Source organism: Rhipicephalus microplus, chromosome X (assembly GCF_043290135.1).
Source record: "Rhipicephalus microplus isolate Deutch F79 chromosome X, USDA_Rmic, whole genome shotgun sequence".
In the NCBI taxonomy this organism is placed as follows: domain Eukaryota; kingdom Metazoa; phylum Arthropoda; class Arachnida; order Ixodida; family Ixodidae; genus Rhipicephalus; species Rhipicephalus microplus.
Genome location: NC_134710.1, coordinates 185,742,424 through 185,758,512, shown reverse-complemented (window position 1 = coordinate 185,758,512; position 16,089 = coordinate 185,742,424). Strand labels below are relative to the sequence as shown.

At 44.2% G+C, this 16,089-nt stretch overlaps 1 protein-coding gene across 7 annotated transcripts in view; it reads right to left on the bottom strand.

Annotated features, from left to right (window-relative positions):
* CadN (neural cadherin) overlaps nt 1-16,089 on the bottom strand; it is a 307,286-nt gene that overhangs the window by 60,067 nt on the left and 231,130 nt on the right. For 5 of the 7 annotated variants that reach the window (XR_005110559.2, XM_037428691.2, XM_037428693.2 and 2 more), the window contains exons 18-20: nt 12,475-12,639; nt 9,812-9,957; nt 6,478-6,653 (exon numbers count right to left, since the gene is read on the bottom strand). Coding sequence is in view for 6 of the 7 variants with exons in the window: in XM_037428691.2 (XP_037284588.2) it covers nt 6,478-6,653; nt 9,812-9,957; nt 12,475-12,639 (487 nt within the window). In the remaining variant the exon portion in view is untranslated. Of the gene's footprint in view, nt 1-6,477; nt 6,654-9,811; nt 9,958-12,474; nt 12,640-13,526; nt 13,692-16,089 lie in introns of all 7 variants that reach the window. The other 2 variants (XM_037428692.2, XM_037428688.2) reach the window with 1 other exon arrangement.

Genomic DNA, 16,089 nt, shown 5'->3' with positions numbered 1-16,089 from the left:
ATATATATATATATATATATATATATATATATATATATATATATATATATATATATATATATATATATATATATATATATATATTGTGGTAAAGCCTTTGAACAGTGGGTCGTCCTCTTCAGCGCCTTCTAGTGGGTCGCCCTTTTCATAAGAAGAAGAGCAGCTCGCGCAGAGAGTCTATCCCCGCATTGACTGTCGCTGTCGTTAATCATCGCTGAGTGTCCGCCAATAAACCGCTTAACAATTTGGTGGAGAGTGCTGAGAGTGCTCTGCCCTTCAAACACCTTCGGTCTGCATTCGATGCCCTTGGAGCTTCGATCCCGTACCGTGCCTCCAACCATGCACCAAGACGCCGCCCAGCAAACGCTTCCTCCTACGCCGACGCCATGTCCCGGTGTCCCCCGCATCCGCGACCCTCCTGTCTTCACCGGAGCGGATGGCACCGACGTCGAGGACTGGCTGGCCATGTACGAACGCGTGAGCGTCCCCAACCATTGGGACGAGGCAGGTAAACTCGGCAACCTGTTTTTCTATCTCGCGGGTGTGGCCGGCATGTGGTACAACAACCACGCATCTGATTTCCCGACATGGTCCGCTTTTAAAACCGCTGTCGTCGACGTGTTCGGCCGCCCGGCCGTTCGTAAGTTGCAAGCTGAACAGCGTTTACGCGAACGAGCCCAGCAGACCGGCGAGTCCTTCACAAGTTATATCGAGGACATCCTTGACTTGTGCAAGAAAGTCGACCTGAACATGTCAGAGGCTGACAAAATCACGCATGTTCTAAAAGGCATCGCCGACGATGCCTTCACCATGCTCCTGGCGAAGAACCCCCGCACTGTGGCAGAAGTCATCATGTTATGCCAAAGTTACGACGAGCTGCGGCGGCAGCGCTTGATGACCCGTCGACCGCCACCACGTGATGCTGATATCTCGGCCTTGTCAGCAGTTCCTGACCACGCAACCTTGCTCGCCGAAATCAAGTCGTTCGTGCGTGAGGAAGTTGCCCGCCAGGTCTCTCTACTGGCTTTTGCTTCCCCACAACATGCTCAACAGCCATCAAGTACACTTCTACCTCCGCTCCGCCGAGCCATTCAGCAGGAAATCGCGGAGGTCGTCCCTGAATACCACCAGCCGCCTCCTGCATCTGTGCCACTCAGCTACGCCCAAGTTGTTGCAAGGCCGCCCCCACCGATTTCTGCAACTGTTCCCCTAAATTACACCGAAACCGTCGCGAGGCCCCAGGCCTTTGGAGAAACGGTCTCGCCTACATACGCCGGCGTCACCCACGTGCCCCGAGTGCCGCCTACCATGCACTCATATCAGCAGCCGGCTCGCCAATCGCGTTCTGCGACATGGATGCGACCCGCAAACCAATGGCGCACTGCTGACAATCGCCCCATCTGCTTTGCTTGTGGTTGCGTCGGTCATGTAGCACGCTATTGCAATCGTGTGCAGCAACTGCAGGTCGCCTCCAACTTTCCCAGCCAGTCAAGCCGCTCTTATGACCAACCACCGCCTATGTCACCGTCGTCCCGCCCCGTTCCGTCTACCCGCCGTTCACCATCTCCACGACGTCGCTCACTGTCGCCAATGCGGCCACGTCCACTCGAGGGCGACCAGGAAAACTAGTCGTCGCAGTCCACGAGGCAAGGGCTGCGACGCTGTCGAACTGCGGAAGCCCTCAGGAAAGCCCGTCGAACGTGATAGACGTGCTTGTGTATGGCGTTCGTGCATATGCCCTTGTAGATACTGGAGCCGCCGTATCCGTGATGGACGAAAAACTTAGCCGATTACTGCGCAAAGTAACGACGCCGCTTTGTGGGCTCTCCCTCCGTACAGCCAGCGCCCAAAGTATTCACCCTACGGCGATGTGCACAGCCCGCCTTATGATTCAGGACGTGATGTATGCGGTCGAATTCATCATAATTTCTTCATGTTCTCACGACGTCATCCTAGGATGGGATTTTCTCTCCCGCCACGACGCCGTCATTCATTGCGCACCAGCAGAAATAGAACTCACGCCATTCTCTTCTTTGACGCCGGCCGACAGTTCATCCGCTGCAAGCAAGTTACTCGTCAGAGACGACACTCAAGTGCCTGCAAACTCGTCCGTTGCGGTGTCGCTCTACTGAACAAGCCTTTCTGACACCGCTGCACTCCTCTCGCCATCTCATCGTGTCTTCATAAAAAAAAGCTTGCTGGTTCCTTTCGCGACCGTGCAACTCACTCACGGCAGCACCACTATTTTTGTTGTGAACTCATCTCCGTACAGCGTTACGTTGGTGCGAGGGGAATGTCTCGGCAGCGTGGAACCCATCGAAGACGCACAAGTTATGGATCAACCCGATGACATGCACTGCTCAAGTTCCTGTACGCTTGGTGCTGTTTGCACATCTGCTTCATCATCCGATGATATATTCGGTCCCTGCATATCCGACGACCTTACGCAGGGCCAGCGTTCCCAGCTTTTGGGCCTGTTGGAAGAATTCCGCTCTTCTTTCGATGTCGCTCAACCTTTTCTCGGCCGCACATCCACCGTTACGCATCGCATCGACACAGGCGCACAGCCACCGCTGCGGCAACGTCCATATCGCGTATCTCCCACAGAACGCCGTGTAATCAACGAGCAAGTCGACGACATGCTTCGCCGCGATGTTATTCGCCCCTCTAGCAGCCCCTGGGCATCTCCTGTCGTTCTCGTCACGAAGAAGGACGGTTCTGTGCGGTTCTGTGTGGACTACCGACGCCTCAACAAGATCACTCGTAAGGACGTGTATCCACTACCGCGGGTAAATGACGCGATTGACAGCCTGCAAGGAGCAGAATTCTTTTCAACCCTCGATTTGCGCTCAGGGTACTGGCAAGTACCTATGGCTGAGGACGCTCGACCGAAGACCGCTTTTGTCACTCCCGACGGCTTGTACGAGTTCAACGTTATGCCGTTTGGGCTGTGCAATGCGCCCGCCACCTTTGAGCGCATGATGGATACAGTTCTGCGTGACCTAAAATGGCACACGTGCCTGTGCTACCTCGATGACGTCGTTGTTTTCGCTCCTGACTTCTCGACGCATCTTCAACGCCTTCGGCATGTTTTAACGCGTCTGAGCAACGCCAGTCTGCAACTGAACCTAAAGAAGTGCCAATTTGCAGCTCGGCAGCTGACAATACTCGGCTACGTCGTGTCCAAGGACGGAATTCTCCCTGATCCAGCCAAGCTTCGGGCCGTGACCGAGTTCCCCAAGCCGACATCCGTCAAGGAACTGCGCAGTTTCGTAGGACTGTGTTCCTACTTTCGGTGCTTCATTCGAAACTTCGCGACTATCATATCGCCGCTGACGAAGCTTCTCGGAAGTAACGGGCCTCTTCATTCGTGGTCATCACAGTGCGACGACGCTTTCAGAACACTTCGTCGTTTGTTGACGTCGCCTCCCATACTCCGCCACTACGACCCTACGGCCCCTACAGAGGTACACACGGATGCCAGTGGTGTCGGCCTCGGCGCTGTCCTTGCGCAGCGCAAACCAGGGTTCCCGGAATATGTCGTGGCGTACGCGAGCCGTACGCTTACTAAAGCCGAGACTAACTACACAGTCACCGAGAAGGAATGTTTGGCAATCGTCTGGGCCCTTGCAAAGTTCCGACCTTATTTGTATGGTCGCCCATTTGATGTCGTCACCGACCACCACGCACTATGCTGGTTGTCGTCATTGAAAGATCCCTCAGGCCGTCTCGCCCGGTGGGCACTTCGCCTGCAAGACTATGACATCCGCGTGCTATACCGCAATGGAAGGCAACATGCTGACGCCGACGCCCCGTCGCGCTCTCCCTTGCCTGACGACAATGCCAACAACTCAGTGTCTCACCTTGCCATTTCTTCGATTAGCATTCATGCCATTGCTACTGAACAGCGCAAGGATCAATGGATTTCCTCACTGATAGACTTGCTGACTGATCCATCCACTCCATCCACTCGCGCGTTGCGTCGTCAAGCCCACCATTTCGCCGTTCGCGACGACCTCCTCCACCGACGCAATTACAACGGTGACGGCCGCCAGTGGCTACTAGTCATACCTCGCAGTCTGCGCTCTGACATATGCGAATTCTTTCATTCTGATCCGCAATGTGCGCACTCCGGGGTATCGAAGACTTACCACCGCATTCGCCAACGGTACTTTTGGCGCGGCATGTACCGCTACGTGCAGAAATTCGTTCGCTCCTGCATAGAATGTCAGCGCCGCAAAACTTCAACGCAACTGTCACCGGTAGGTCTGCAACCTCTACCTTGCCCTGCCAGGCCGTTTGGGCGCGTTGGCATCGATTTGTATGGGCCACTTCCACTAACGTCAGCTGGTAACCGCTGGGCCATTGTTGCTGTGGACCACCTCACGCGATACGCCGAAACTGCCGCTCTCCCCGCGGCTACAGCGAGCGATGTGGCCTCCTTCCTGCTCCAACGATTCATGCTGCGACACGGTCCACCTCAGGAACTGCTCAGTGATCGAGGCCGCGTCTTCCTGCCTGAAGTCGTCGAAGCCATTCTCAAAGAGTGCAACGTTGTTCACCGCAAAACTGCTGCTTACCACCCGCAGACGAATGGCCTCACGGAACGCTTCAACCGTACGCTCGGCGACATGCTTTCCAAGTACGTCGCCGCCGATCACACAAATTGGGATGACATTCTACCTTTCGTCACCTACGCATATAACACCGCCCCTCAAAGCACTACTGGCTTTTCACCTTTCTTTTTATTATATGGAAGGCACCCGTCGCACACCATCGACACTATACTTCCATACAAGCCAGATCCGTCCGAGTGGGCGCCTATTTCTGCTACAGCCAAGCTTGCTGAAGAGTGTCGAGAGCTTGCAAGGACCTTTACAGCGCATGATCAAGAGCGGCAAAAAGTCATTCGCGCTGACGCCAGCACTACTGCGCCCACGTTCCTCCCTGGAGCGCTCGTCTGGCTCTCGATCCCTACTACTGCAGCTGGCCTATCTTCAAAACTATTGCCCAAATACGAAGGCCCCTACCGTGTCGTCAAATGCACTTCCCCAGTCAACTACTTGATTGAACCCATCGAACCATCTTCGGACATGCGTCGTCGAGGACGTGACATTGTTAACGTGGAGCGCCTGAAGGCCTACCATGACCCGCTCATTGTAACCACCTGTTAGGTCGCCAGGCGGCTCCCTTTTCGTACCCGGGGTAGTTGTGGTAAAGCCTTTGAACAGTGGGTCGTCCTCTTCAGCACCTTCTAGTGGGTCGCCCTTTTCATAAGAAGAAGAGCAGCTCGCGCAGAGAGTCGATCCCCGCATTGACTGTCGCTGTCGTTAATCATCGCTGAGTGTCCGCCAATAAACCGCTTAACAATATATATATATATATATATATATATATATATATATATATATATATATATATATATATATATATATATAACAAAGAGTAAAGGGTGCACTTATGATAGGCACTGCTAAGTTTTTCAAAGTGCTCTCACATACTATATCTAAAATAGATCTCCCAACATAAGAAGGAGGAACAGTGTCTGAGCGCTGCTAGTGATTCTGGCTTCTGCTGACCATGTTGTTGAAATGCTAAGGCCCCTCCTCTTGATGCAGGTGAGATTTATAAGGGGCCAGTTTCTTCTAAGTGCAGAGAGGCAAATGATAGGAGCATGACATTATCTTCCGTTTTTTTTTCCTCTCGTAAGCAGCACCTCCTTTATTCTCAACTTACTATAGTTCAGCATAATTGTCTCTAGAACAGAGTGATGTCAGGACAGACAACAGACACTAACAGACATTAAACAGAAAGGTTAGACAACTTAAGAATATGCTGCCACCTACATTTTCATTTAGTGATACATTACATCAACTAGCAGAGCAAGAAAATTAGCCCGCCTTTCTTATGGTCACCTGCGTCTTTCATAATCATATTGTGGTTTTGGAATGTAAAACTATGGATATTACTATTATTCTTATGGTTTCCTTTGTGATAGAAGAGTGTAGCTTGGTACATTAATAACCATTCTTTGGTGTTTGGCTCGAAAAAATACTGATGAGTGCTTTCTGCTTAAATTTGCACAGATGTTTTATACAACAATGCCAAAAACTTGTGGCATTAATAGGACATTATCTGACCATAAATATAACACATAGAAATCAAATTTATTACATCTGTTTTTATGGCTGTATTAAATTGTGCCATACATCTCTGGATTAGTTGACTTGCCATTTATAAAAATGTTCTGTATTAAGTGTGCCTTGCCATTTTCTTTTTCATCACAAAGGAGAAAAAGTCACATATTTTCTGTTGAATTTTCTCTTACGCACAACTTGACAACTCTTACCTGAATAGATAAACACTTTCTGGCAGTTGTTAGCCAAAGTGTTAAAACAACATACTTAACATTTTCTTTGTGCATACATTCTTGAACAACAGAGAGAACAATGAAGAAAACAGCCTTTATTCCCTTACCAGCTGTTCCATTTTCTGTGACATTGCCAGTGTAAATTGCTGATGGGAAGAAGGGGGCATTATCATTGACGTCCTTGAGGTTGACGAGAACGTCCGCAAAGCCCACCAAACCGTTGCCCCCTTCATCCTCCGCAAAGACAGTGAAGCGCCACTGGGAACGCCCATGTGGAAGATCCCTGCGAAATAATGGCAAACAACAGAGAAAGCAATGGAAGACATATACAATGCAACAACATGAAGTGCTTTTGCTTAATCTTCTATAAGAAATAAACAACTTTTAAATTTACTTTGCAGCCCCCTAAAGGCTACCCATAGGTAACAGAAAAGGCTTATCTGAACACATGCCCAGCTAACATGCGCTGCTAAGAGTACCAAATGCCGCAGTGCCAACAGCGCCACATGTAGCGTTGCGCAGTGGCAGTACCGCACCATCAGAAAAAAATCCTGTTCTCTGTCACTGGCCTCGCTGCAGCATGCAAAGACGACCGTTAGCTGCTGTGTTAGCTTGCCTTGACGACAGGCAAGCTAACACTAAAGAACAGTCAGTGCTTGAAAGCCGACATGATCTGTCTTTGCACAGAAAATCAGTGAAGGCCTTATTGATCTTTTTGTGTGGTAGTGGCCTATTGAATAGGCTATAGCACCCCTGCTCACTATTCTTTTTTTTACGTGCCTATTTTGCTCTTTGCTTTCTTTCTCATCTTTCTTCCCCCATTCCCTTTTCCCTTGGTGCAGGGTAGCAAACTGAATGCTCCAATTTCTGGTTAGCCTCCCTGCCTTTCTCTTATTATATTCTCTCTCTCTCTCCTGTGCACTTCTCTGGGCTTTTTTGATACCATACAGGTGGTCAAAAATCACTAGGCAACATCTGATCTCGTCAGCCAAACAAAACATGCTGTTTTGCCTGCAGCTACATGTGTGCCCTGCTTTTCCTGCTCGAACACTTAGCCAGGAAGAGAAAAGAGCCAAATAATGGAGCACAGCAAAGAAAACAGCGAAACATACACTGCCACACTTCTGTCATCCCACATGTCTAACTCTGCTATTATGGTGACATTTTTAAAAGAAGTCTCATGGCTACGCATTTGTTGTAGATTCATGCACAACTGCAATACCACAGCTAAATTTTGGTATCTGGGTGCTAGAGGCTTTTAAAAGGCCACTCTAGGAAAATTAAAACTTCTTAAAAGTAAATAGTGCTGTTTGTTTTTACTAAAACACAATAACCATTAAGTTCAGCATAAATTGAACATTTTTAATTTCTTCTCCATTTACCATGCATTTCTCAAGGCCAAGAAAAACTACAACGACAAAACTAATCAATGCGACCCACTTTGTGTGATTGGTCAAGATACATCACACTGTGAAAAATATCGCACAATCTGTCAGGTATTGGTAAAAAAATTGTGGATAAATGTCTATGATATATATGACAATCACATCGTAAGCTGGCTCAGCACAATTCTCAACACCTGTTGGAAAAGCAGACTCAGAAAATTAATTTTTTATGCCTCCATGCCAAGTCCAGTAAGTAGCAATGTACAGTCTTCGAAAGGATGAATATCAACAATATCTGCTAGAATGAAGCTTCAAGAACTGTAGTCATAAGCTGACCTATTCGAAGGATGGCACTGCACACTATCCCAACTAGGGTACATAGCAATGATATTGCTTTGCATTGTGAACAGTGGCTGCGACTTCGAGAAAATATTTTCTTAACCAAAATACAAAATACGTATGTTATAAGGCCCAGCACGTACGAAATAGACAAAGATTCTCGAAATCGAGATCAGAAGTCTTCACTTCAAAAAGAGACAAATCTGAAACCAAAACTGGGCTGGGATCTTTCTTTTTGACTTTTACGCTACAATAAATGTCCTTTCATTCCAAGACTACACATTGAAACCGAAAATGATGGAAATGAGGACATTGGAAACCAATCGTTTCCTAGAAGTGATTCCAACCGGTCGATTCAGAAAAAAAATCTGTACTGTTGCACATCCCCACTTAAATGTTATGTGCTTATATCACCTGCACTATGATTAAATTTTTTATGTTAAAAACGAGCTTTAACGAAAGCTCATTTTGCAACCTTGCTTACTTTTTAGTTTTTGTTTTTATTATTCTTTTTTTTTTTCAGAGTGTATGGGAAAAGTAAAATTTTCTTCAAAAAGAATCAAATAGTAAGTAGCAGGATCTGCACTAAGCAAGTTTATCCTGCTTCGATTCACATTTCCTTTAAAATGATTTGATGCTAAATACCATTTATTTCAAACCAAAGCAAGTGACTTTTGCAAAAACCTACATTTTGCACAAATTTCTTGCATCAAGCCTATCCAAGGAGGGCTATGTAAAGGAGGCTAGCTACACTGATACGAGCCAGACAGAAACTTGCACTTGTTACAGAAATAAAATAACACATTAGGGTTATATAACTAAAAATATAATTTATTGAAGTGAGCAATTTGTGCCTCACCAAAGTAAATGAGATATTAGTAAAAAAAAAAGGTAATTCTTAATCATCTATGTTAAGAAAGTTGCGAGTATGGTGCTGAGCACACACACATAGTGCATACCAGTCATTAGAAAAAAAATTGATGTTTATCTGAACAAAATAACAAAACTGAACTAAAGAAAAGGCACCACATGACTGTAATAGCAACTACGCTAACATAGATCATGAGCACATTTCCCATGAATGGCTGTACGAATATGTTAACAGCAATGTAGTAGCACAATGCATTTAATAATAATAATAATAATAACAATAATAATCTTGTTGCGACATGAAGACAGAGGTCATATTTAAAGAAGCTGAGAAAGCAGCAGCGGATCGGTCTTTTTATTTGCTGCCTGCCAGAGAGTTCCTTGTCTTTCTCGTTGTTGCTTTCTGCATAAAAGCGTGCAGATGCGCGTATGCACTGTCGCCTTCGTCTTTCTCGCAGGATGCACATGACAATATCTACAGTTATACGTTCCTAAACCAGAGCTTAGCACCATAGCGTTCACCTCTGAAATTTTCGATCACATGGCGTTTGTAAACATGTACTAACACCCCACAGTTCTTGGGCTTCTGCCATTTTGCATTCACCAAAATGCGACTGCCGCGGCCGTGATCAAAACAATGACCTCTAACGTTGGCAGCCGAGCGCTGTAACCTACCACCGTGACCTACAATGGAGCATTTCTCATTTTTATGGTGCAAAAATGGTAAATGAGTAATCTTGCATTAAGTGCTGCAAGTAACTCAATTTTGAAGTAAACAATCAAAGTATATAATCTGCTTCTAGGGTACATGTCACTTATTGGGGCAGCATGTGAACATTCTATTTACCTGTCCAATGGTTTTAGTACATATATCTCTCCAGTGGTTGTGTTGATTGCGAACTTGCTGTTACCAGGGTCTTCATCAACACCTTGACCCGTCAGAAAGTAAACTATCAAGGACTCTCTGTCCTTGTCGCCATCAGTTGCTGTCACCTGGAATATCGGAAAAGTATGTCAGAAAAGGGAGTTCAGTGCAGTAGACTATAGGAAAAAGAAAAATTGGATGAAGAATGAAACGGAAAAATTCTACTGGCTCATCTACAGTGGTGTTCAATTACTTGCTGATCAACCCAGTTGAAAAAAAATTTTATACTATTTAAAATGCAATGATCTGGTTATGAAAGTGCATGCTTCTTTTGTCTGATGTGTTGCATTGACAAGAGTTCATTTCCAAAGTGCCGAAGAAATACTTATGGACAAGCATGATGATCTTGATAATGATCCTCGACAAATTACTTTTTTTAACTTGGCATAGAAATTTGGCATTGTGAAAAGCTGAAATTGAAACTGCCCTCTTGACTCTTTTAAGCCCCCTTTTTCTCATTTGTGGAATGCGTACAGTGAAAGATGGACAGGTAAATACAGCAAAAATGACAGTGACGAAGGATGTGATCAAAAGTTATTCAACCTAAGAAAACAAAGCCTGCCTTCAGCCCTATTTTTCTTGAGTCATATTGGCCCATCTTTCTTGCCTACTCATGCAGTGCAGCCCTGCCAGTGGCAGAGCTTGAAAAACCTGTTCAGCATAAGTTAGCCTTTATGGTAAGGAACAATGGATTGAGATCATTAACATTACCCTCGTCGACAACCCTCATGAGTGTACTGCTATACAAAACTAGGCCGCTCACTAAGGTACAGAAGCCGGAAGGAAAGCTTCCACAAATACACACCTTGTGTGCTCATTGCCTTCTGCTCTGAGGCAATAGACCATGCTACAGAAACCCTATCATGTTTTGTAAATGAAGAGCTTTCTTTTTTCTAATGCCATTAGTACAAAAAGCCAGCATGACAGACTAAAAGCAAACCTGAAGCAAGATTCTGTGGATAGCGAAGTGATTACTACCTGCAAATTTGCTCTTAGCCGATTATAGATGACTCGCATATCGTAATGCCGTATCCGTAAGAAAATTCATCAGACGAGTGTCACCACACACTGATGCAGTCGCCAGAGAATCACTGATTTCTCTGTATTATTAAAACACTAAACAATCCCACATCAATATTCTTAATGATGCTACTATTATTTTCAATTATTAGCCTAGAGTACCCACAAATGAAAAAAAATGGCACTTGAAAAGTGTTAGAAGGGCGTCTTCAATGGAGGGTTTCATACTTGATACTGCTCACACAGATCATTATGCGACAGTTAACACAAGGTGTTTTTCATATGTTTATCAGTACTAGTGTTGAGTACTGTCTTGTGAACTGGTGAATGCAGCATACTCTGCAAGCTATAACAGTTGACACTCATTAGTAACAGTAGAAGAGTGATGAGGTACATTAGTTTTATGTTTGTTAGTGTAGGGAGACAAAGGGGAAATTCACTGTTCAATTCGCGTTATCGAAAGAACTACTTAACATACTAAAGAATGTATCATGCAGAACCTTAACCTAAATCACAGTGAAAGAGTCGACAGAAAAGCAAAATGCTACATGCCAAGCAAGTGAAATATTCAGAGGGCAGCATAAACGGTGCAAATAAGAGGTCATGCAAGTATGGAATCACAGACCAGATTCCTAGGATGCAGTAAGAAGCATGTCAGGCTTTTCTCACCTTCCCAAGACAAGGGTGCCATAAGGAGCCATTATTGTTCTAGAAACTGGATAGCCATATTTAATTATAAGAGCACCAGACATCAAGACTGAAATTATGAAGCAGCAAAGGTGCAAGGCATGAGAGGTTTAGTATGGTAAGTAATAATAAGAAAATAGAAGAGGAAAAAAACACAAATCAAACACTACAGTGTTGCATTCTTGCATATTAACTAGTGTTGCATTCTTGCATATTAACTACAGAATCGAAGAATATGAACTCTAATTTAGGAGTAGCAATTTTCACTTTCCTGGCATATTGATTAAACCTTTGCCTTTTTTTAGAGGAAAAAAAAAGGAGTCCATACTTTCAAACCAAAGAACCAGTTTTGTGTTTCCTGATCCAAATGTTTTTCAAAACCTAAAAGCATTAATTCAGTTTTCTGAAAATGTAGCAATTAAAATTTTGTTGAAAGCCTTTGTGGCAAAAGAATAGGAAACATGAGCGAAAACAAATCACATTCTATGAAAAGAAACTTATTCAGTGACAAGGCATTTATGCGTTCATCTCTGAACTTAGAATGAACTAAATCTAGCAGGAAAGCAGTAAAAGTAACCAACAATGTTTCTTTGAGCAAAAACTTTAAAAAAATGTTAGAAATTTTACATACATTATTATTATATAGCATGAATAAAATAAAGTACACATTCAAATGATGTAGTCTGGATCAAGTTACCAAGAGGAGAGAACCACCAAATGAGTCTCCACAGCTAACACGCTATCTCACTGAAGGAAAAGCACAAGGAGGAACTTCACTAAGAAAGTTACAACTGTTAAATTTTCATGTACATTGGTTTCAACCTTATCCTCAAACTTCAAGTTACTCCCGATATTGTTTAGATACAGGCTATGCATACCGTCATAATTTTCATTGGCAAATTGTGGGAGACCTCCTCTTCGATGGTGGTCACGTACGAGGATTGGCCAAAAACAGGTGGAAGATCGTTGACATCTTTGACGTGGATAAGAACTGTGGTGCTGCCCTCAAATAGGGTATCCGATGCCACCAGTGTCAAGTTAAACTGGCACCACAGCAGCACAAGGCCAAGGGCAGGGAAGAAGAAAAAACAAAAAGAAAAAGTGCATACTCAGACAACACATGCCACTCATGCAGTGCTAGGCCACCATTAGTGGCAAAACACTACCAGGCTAGATGGCGTTTTGTCAAGTGGCAAACATCACAACACACCTAGAAAATCATAAGTTTCTGATGATCTCATGCTTATAATGGAAAGGCATTTCAATGAATAAAGCTCAGCTATAGAAGAACAAATAAGGGGTGAGAATTGACAAGATACCTGCTCAGGCACAAGCAGACAGATGTGTGCCACACAGAACCGAATTCAGCTTGACGGGAAGCACAAAATAAAAGCAATGCTGCAAACACAACATCCATGATGCTTCATGAATCAAGACAACAGATGCATAGGCCACTGAATCATACACAGAACTTTGAGAACTACCACGACAAAAACAAAAACAAAAAAAATTACATGTGCAGCAAGAACTGTGTCTATATTCGTACTTTATGCACAACATGTCAGGGCCATTGGCTTTCGCAAAAAGCGGGCACAACAAACCATATGCCTACACCTATTTTCTGAAACCCTAACAACACTGCTATAACTGTTTAAACAATGAATAGCCAATGTCAGCAGTGGAGCTTTAGAGTACATATCCGAGTTATGTGACCTTTATAGCAAGTAAAGAAGGCGTCCTTTCTCTGTCTTGGTCTTGATAAGCAGGGATATCCTGAGTGGCTGGCCGCCAAGCTTCAGATATTTGCACATAAATAAAGCACACATAGTACGTGCATATAGACACAATAAAAGCAAAAATGCATGCTCTATAAATGGCACTAAAAAAAGGCACAAGCAAGCAATAAGCATGTCCATCGATGGAAGTGGACCTGAAGTATCTTCTGAGGAAGGTTCCGGTCATTCTCCTCAGTGATCTGGGCCTCATATGTGGGACGATCAAAGATGGGAGCATTGTCATTGACGTCCTTGACCTTGATGAGCACTGTTGTGTGGTTCTCGTTGAGGTTATCTGATGCCACCAGCCGCAGCCGAAACTACAACCAACAGGAGTGCACAATTCTAGGTGGCAATTATCTGCATGTTGTCACTTAAAACTCCTGCCACTATGTCAAACTTCAGAAAAAAAAATGTCACCAGCTGCGTAAAAAAAATATTTCACGATACATGCCAGTAAGTGAATGTCACCATATAATTTCTGCAATATGCAAAAACTGCAATATTTGTGTGTGTGCACATATGTGCATGTATGACAGACATGCACGCACGCACGCACACACGCACACACACACACACACACACACAGCAATAAAAAGAATAGTGCCTGGACTTTTATAACAAACTATTGTTACTTCCAATAAATTGAGCCTGTATGCTGTTTATTTGCTGTGAATTAAAAAAAAGCACACCCACTTTGCTGACCATACTGACCTTGTCAATGTGCAAGCCGAGTTAGAAATTCTCAAAACTAAGTTACCCTACAAGGGTGGCCTGGAAAGTTCTCAGCCTTAATAAAAGTCACGCGAGCTAGAACTTGCAGCAGTCATGTGAACGTTCATACAAGTTTGCAAGTCTGAGATGAAATGCCATCTAGTGCCAATTAGCAGTTTGGCTCTCACAGTCGATCACAGTAGGTGTAGTGCGAAGCACCGTAAGGCATAGAGAAGCTTCAGTATCGTACGGTGATAAAGTTCTTTGTAAAAGAATGTTTATCTCCGAATGAAATTCACCAAAGGATTGCAAAAGTTTACAAGCAAGATTCACCTTCAGATTTCACAGTCAAGAAATACGCTGCTGAGTTTAAGCAGAGGAGAGAGAGCATTAAAGATAATCTGCGCAAAGGGCACCAAAAAAGCGCAACAACTCCTGAATTGATATATTGTGTGCGCGATATTGTTTTAGAAGACAGGAGAATGAAGTTGCGCGAAATTGCCGAGGCGCTGTTGGCATCTCCGAGGAACGTGTAGGTCACATTTTGCACAACAAACTATACATGAAAAAGCTCTGTGCAAGATGGGTGCCGCACATCCTTACTCCTGATCAAAAATGCAAGCACACGACGATGTCACAGCATGCTTTGGAGCTGTATAACAAAAATCTAGCGGACTTTCGCAGAGATTCATAACAATGGATGAAACTTCCGATTCACCATTACATAGCAGAATTGAAACAACAATCTAAGCGGTGGACTGAAGCCGGGTCCTCTGCACCAAAGAAAGCCAAGTCAGTTCTTTCTGCAGGAAAGATGATGGCCTCTGTTTTTTGGGACGCTAAAGGCATTCTGCTTGTGGATTACAGTAGAATCGCGATAATTCAAACTATGATAATTCATACTTTCGGTCAATTCAAACGAAATTCACAATTTTTTGTTGGCCCTCTATTCTTTCAATGTATTTGAAAGCCTCCTTAATTGAAACTCCATCATTCAGTTAATTCATACTTTTTGCAGTTCCATACCAGTCCCACAACTGTTTGAAAATTTGCATGCTTATATAATCCTAACAGACAAAAAATGAAAAATAAGCACTTCAGGCTTTCAAAGAAAAGGCTTTGCTAGTAAACGAGTGTTTGAAACAAAGCACACGCATGGTAAACCGTGATGCTTCTTAGCTGTTATAAAGAGCTTTGTGCTGAAAGCACATACCTATAGCAAAGAAGCAGTTGGCGATTCATGATTTCTTTAAAAATCTGATCAGCAATAAATGGCCGAAAAACTTGTGGACATTACTCCTCTGCTTTCTGTTCATTCCGTGCAGTTAGCGATAAAAAACACTTAAAATTTTTTTCAATGTGATAAAATCAATGCCTTATCATAATTTGTGGTGTCACTTCACCCAGAGTCATATATCTGATAACTACTGATAATTCAAACGTCTTGATAATTAAAAAAAAATTCCGAGGTCCCTTCGAGTTTGATTTAATGAGAGTCGACTGTATCTAGAAAAGGGTAAAACCGTAGCTGGAAAGCATTATTCTGACCTTTAACCTCAATTCAATCAGAATATTCATGAGAAAAGACCAAGTTTGCAGGAAAAGAAAACTATCTTTTAAGACAATGCACCGGTGCCCAAAGGGCATCTTTCAATGGCTAAATTGCATGAACTGAAGAACGAATTGTTAGAGTACTCACCCTGTTCTCTTGACTTGGCCCTGTCGGACTACCACCTGTTCCCAAAACTAAAAATCTTTCTTGGTGTGTAATGTTTTTCAAATTGTAAGGAAGAAGAAGAGTGATATGCCCTAGTGGGCCACGACCTTAGCCTGAAGAGCCGAGCACGAGCTATTGTGATCCATGCTTTGATTCATGTGCTGGTTGTCATCATCCGCTCTCAGCATCCGTAAGCCTCACGCTCAAGTGCTGTACTTGTACCAATAAACCCCTTTTCAGAGTGATGGAGGTGCGGGGTATACAAGCTGGAACTGCGCAACAGGAGA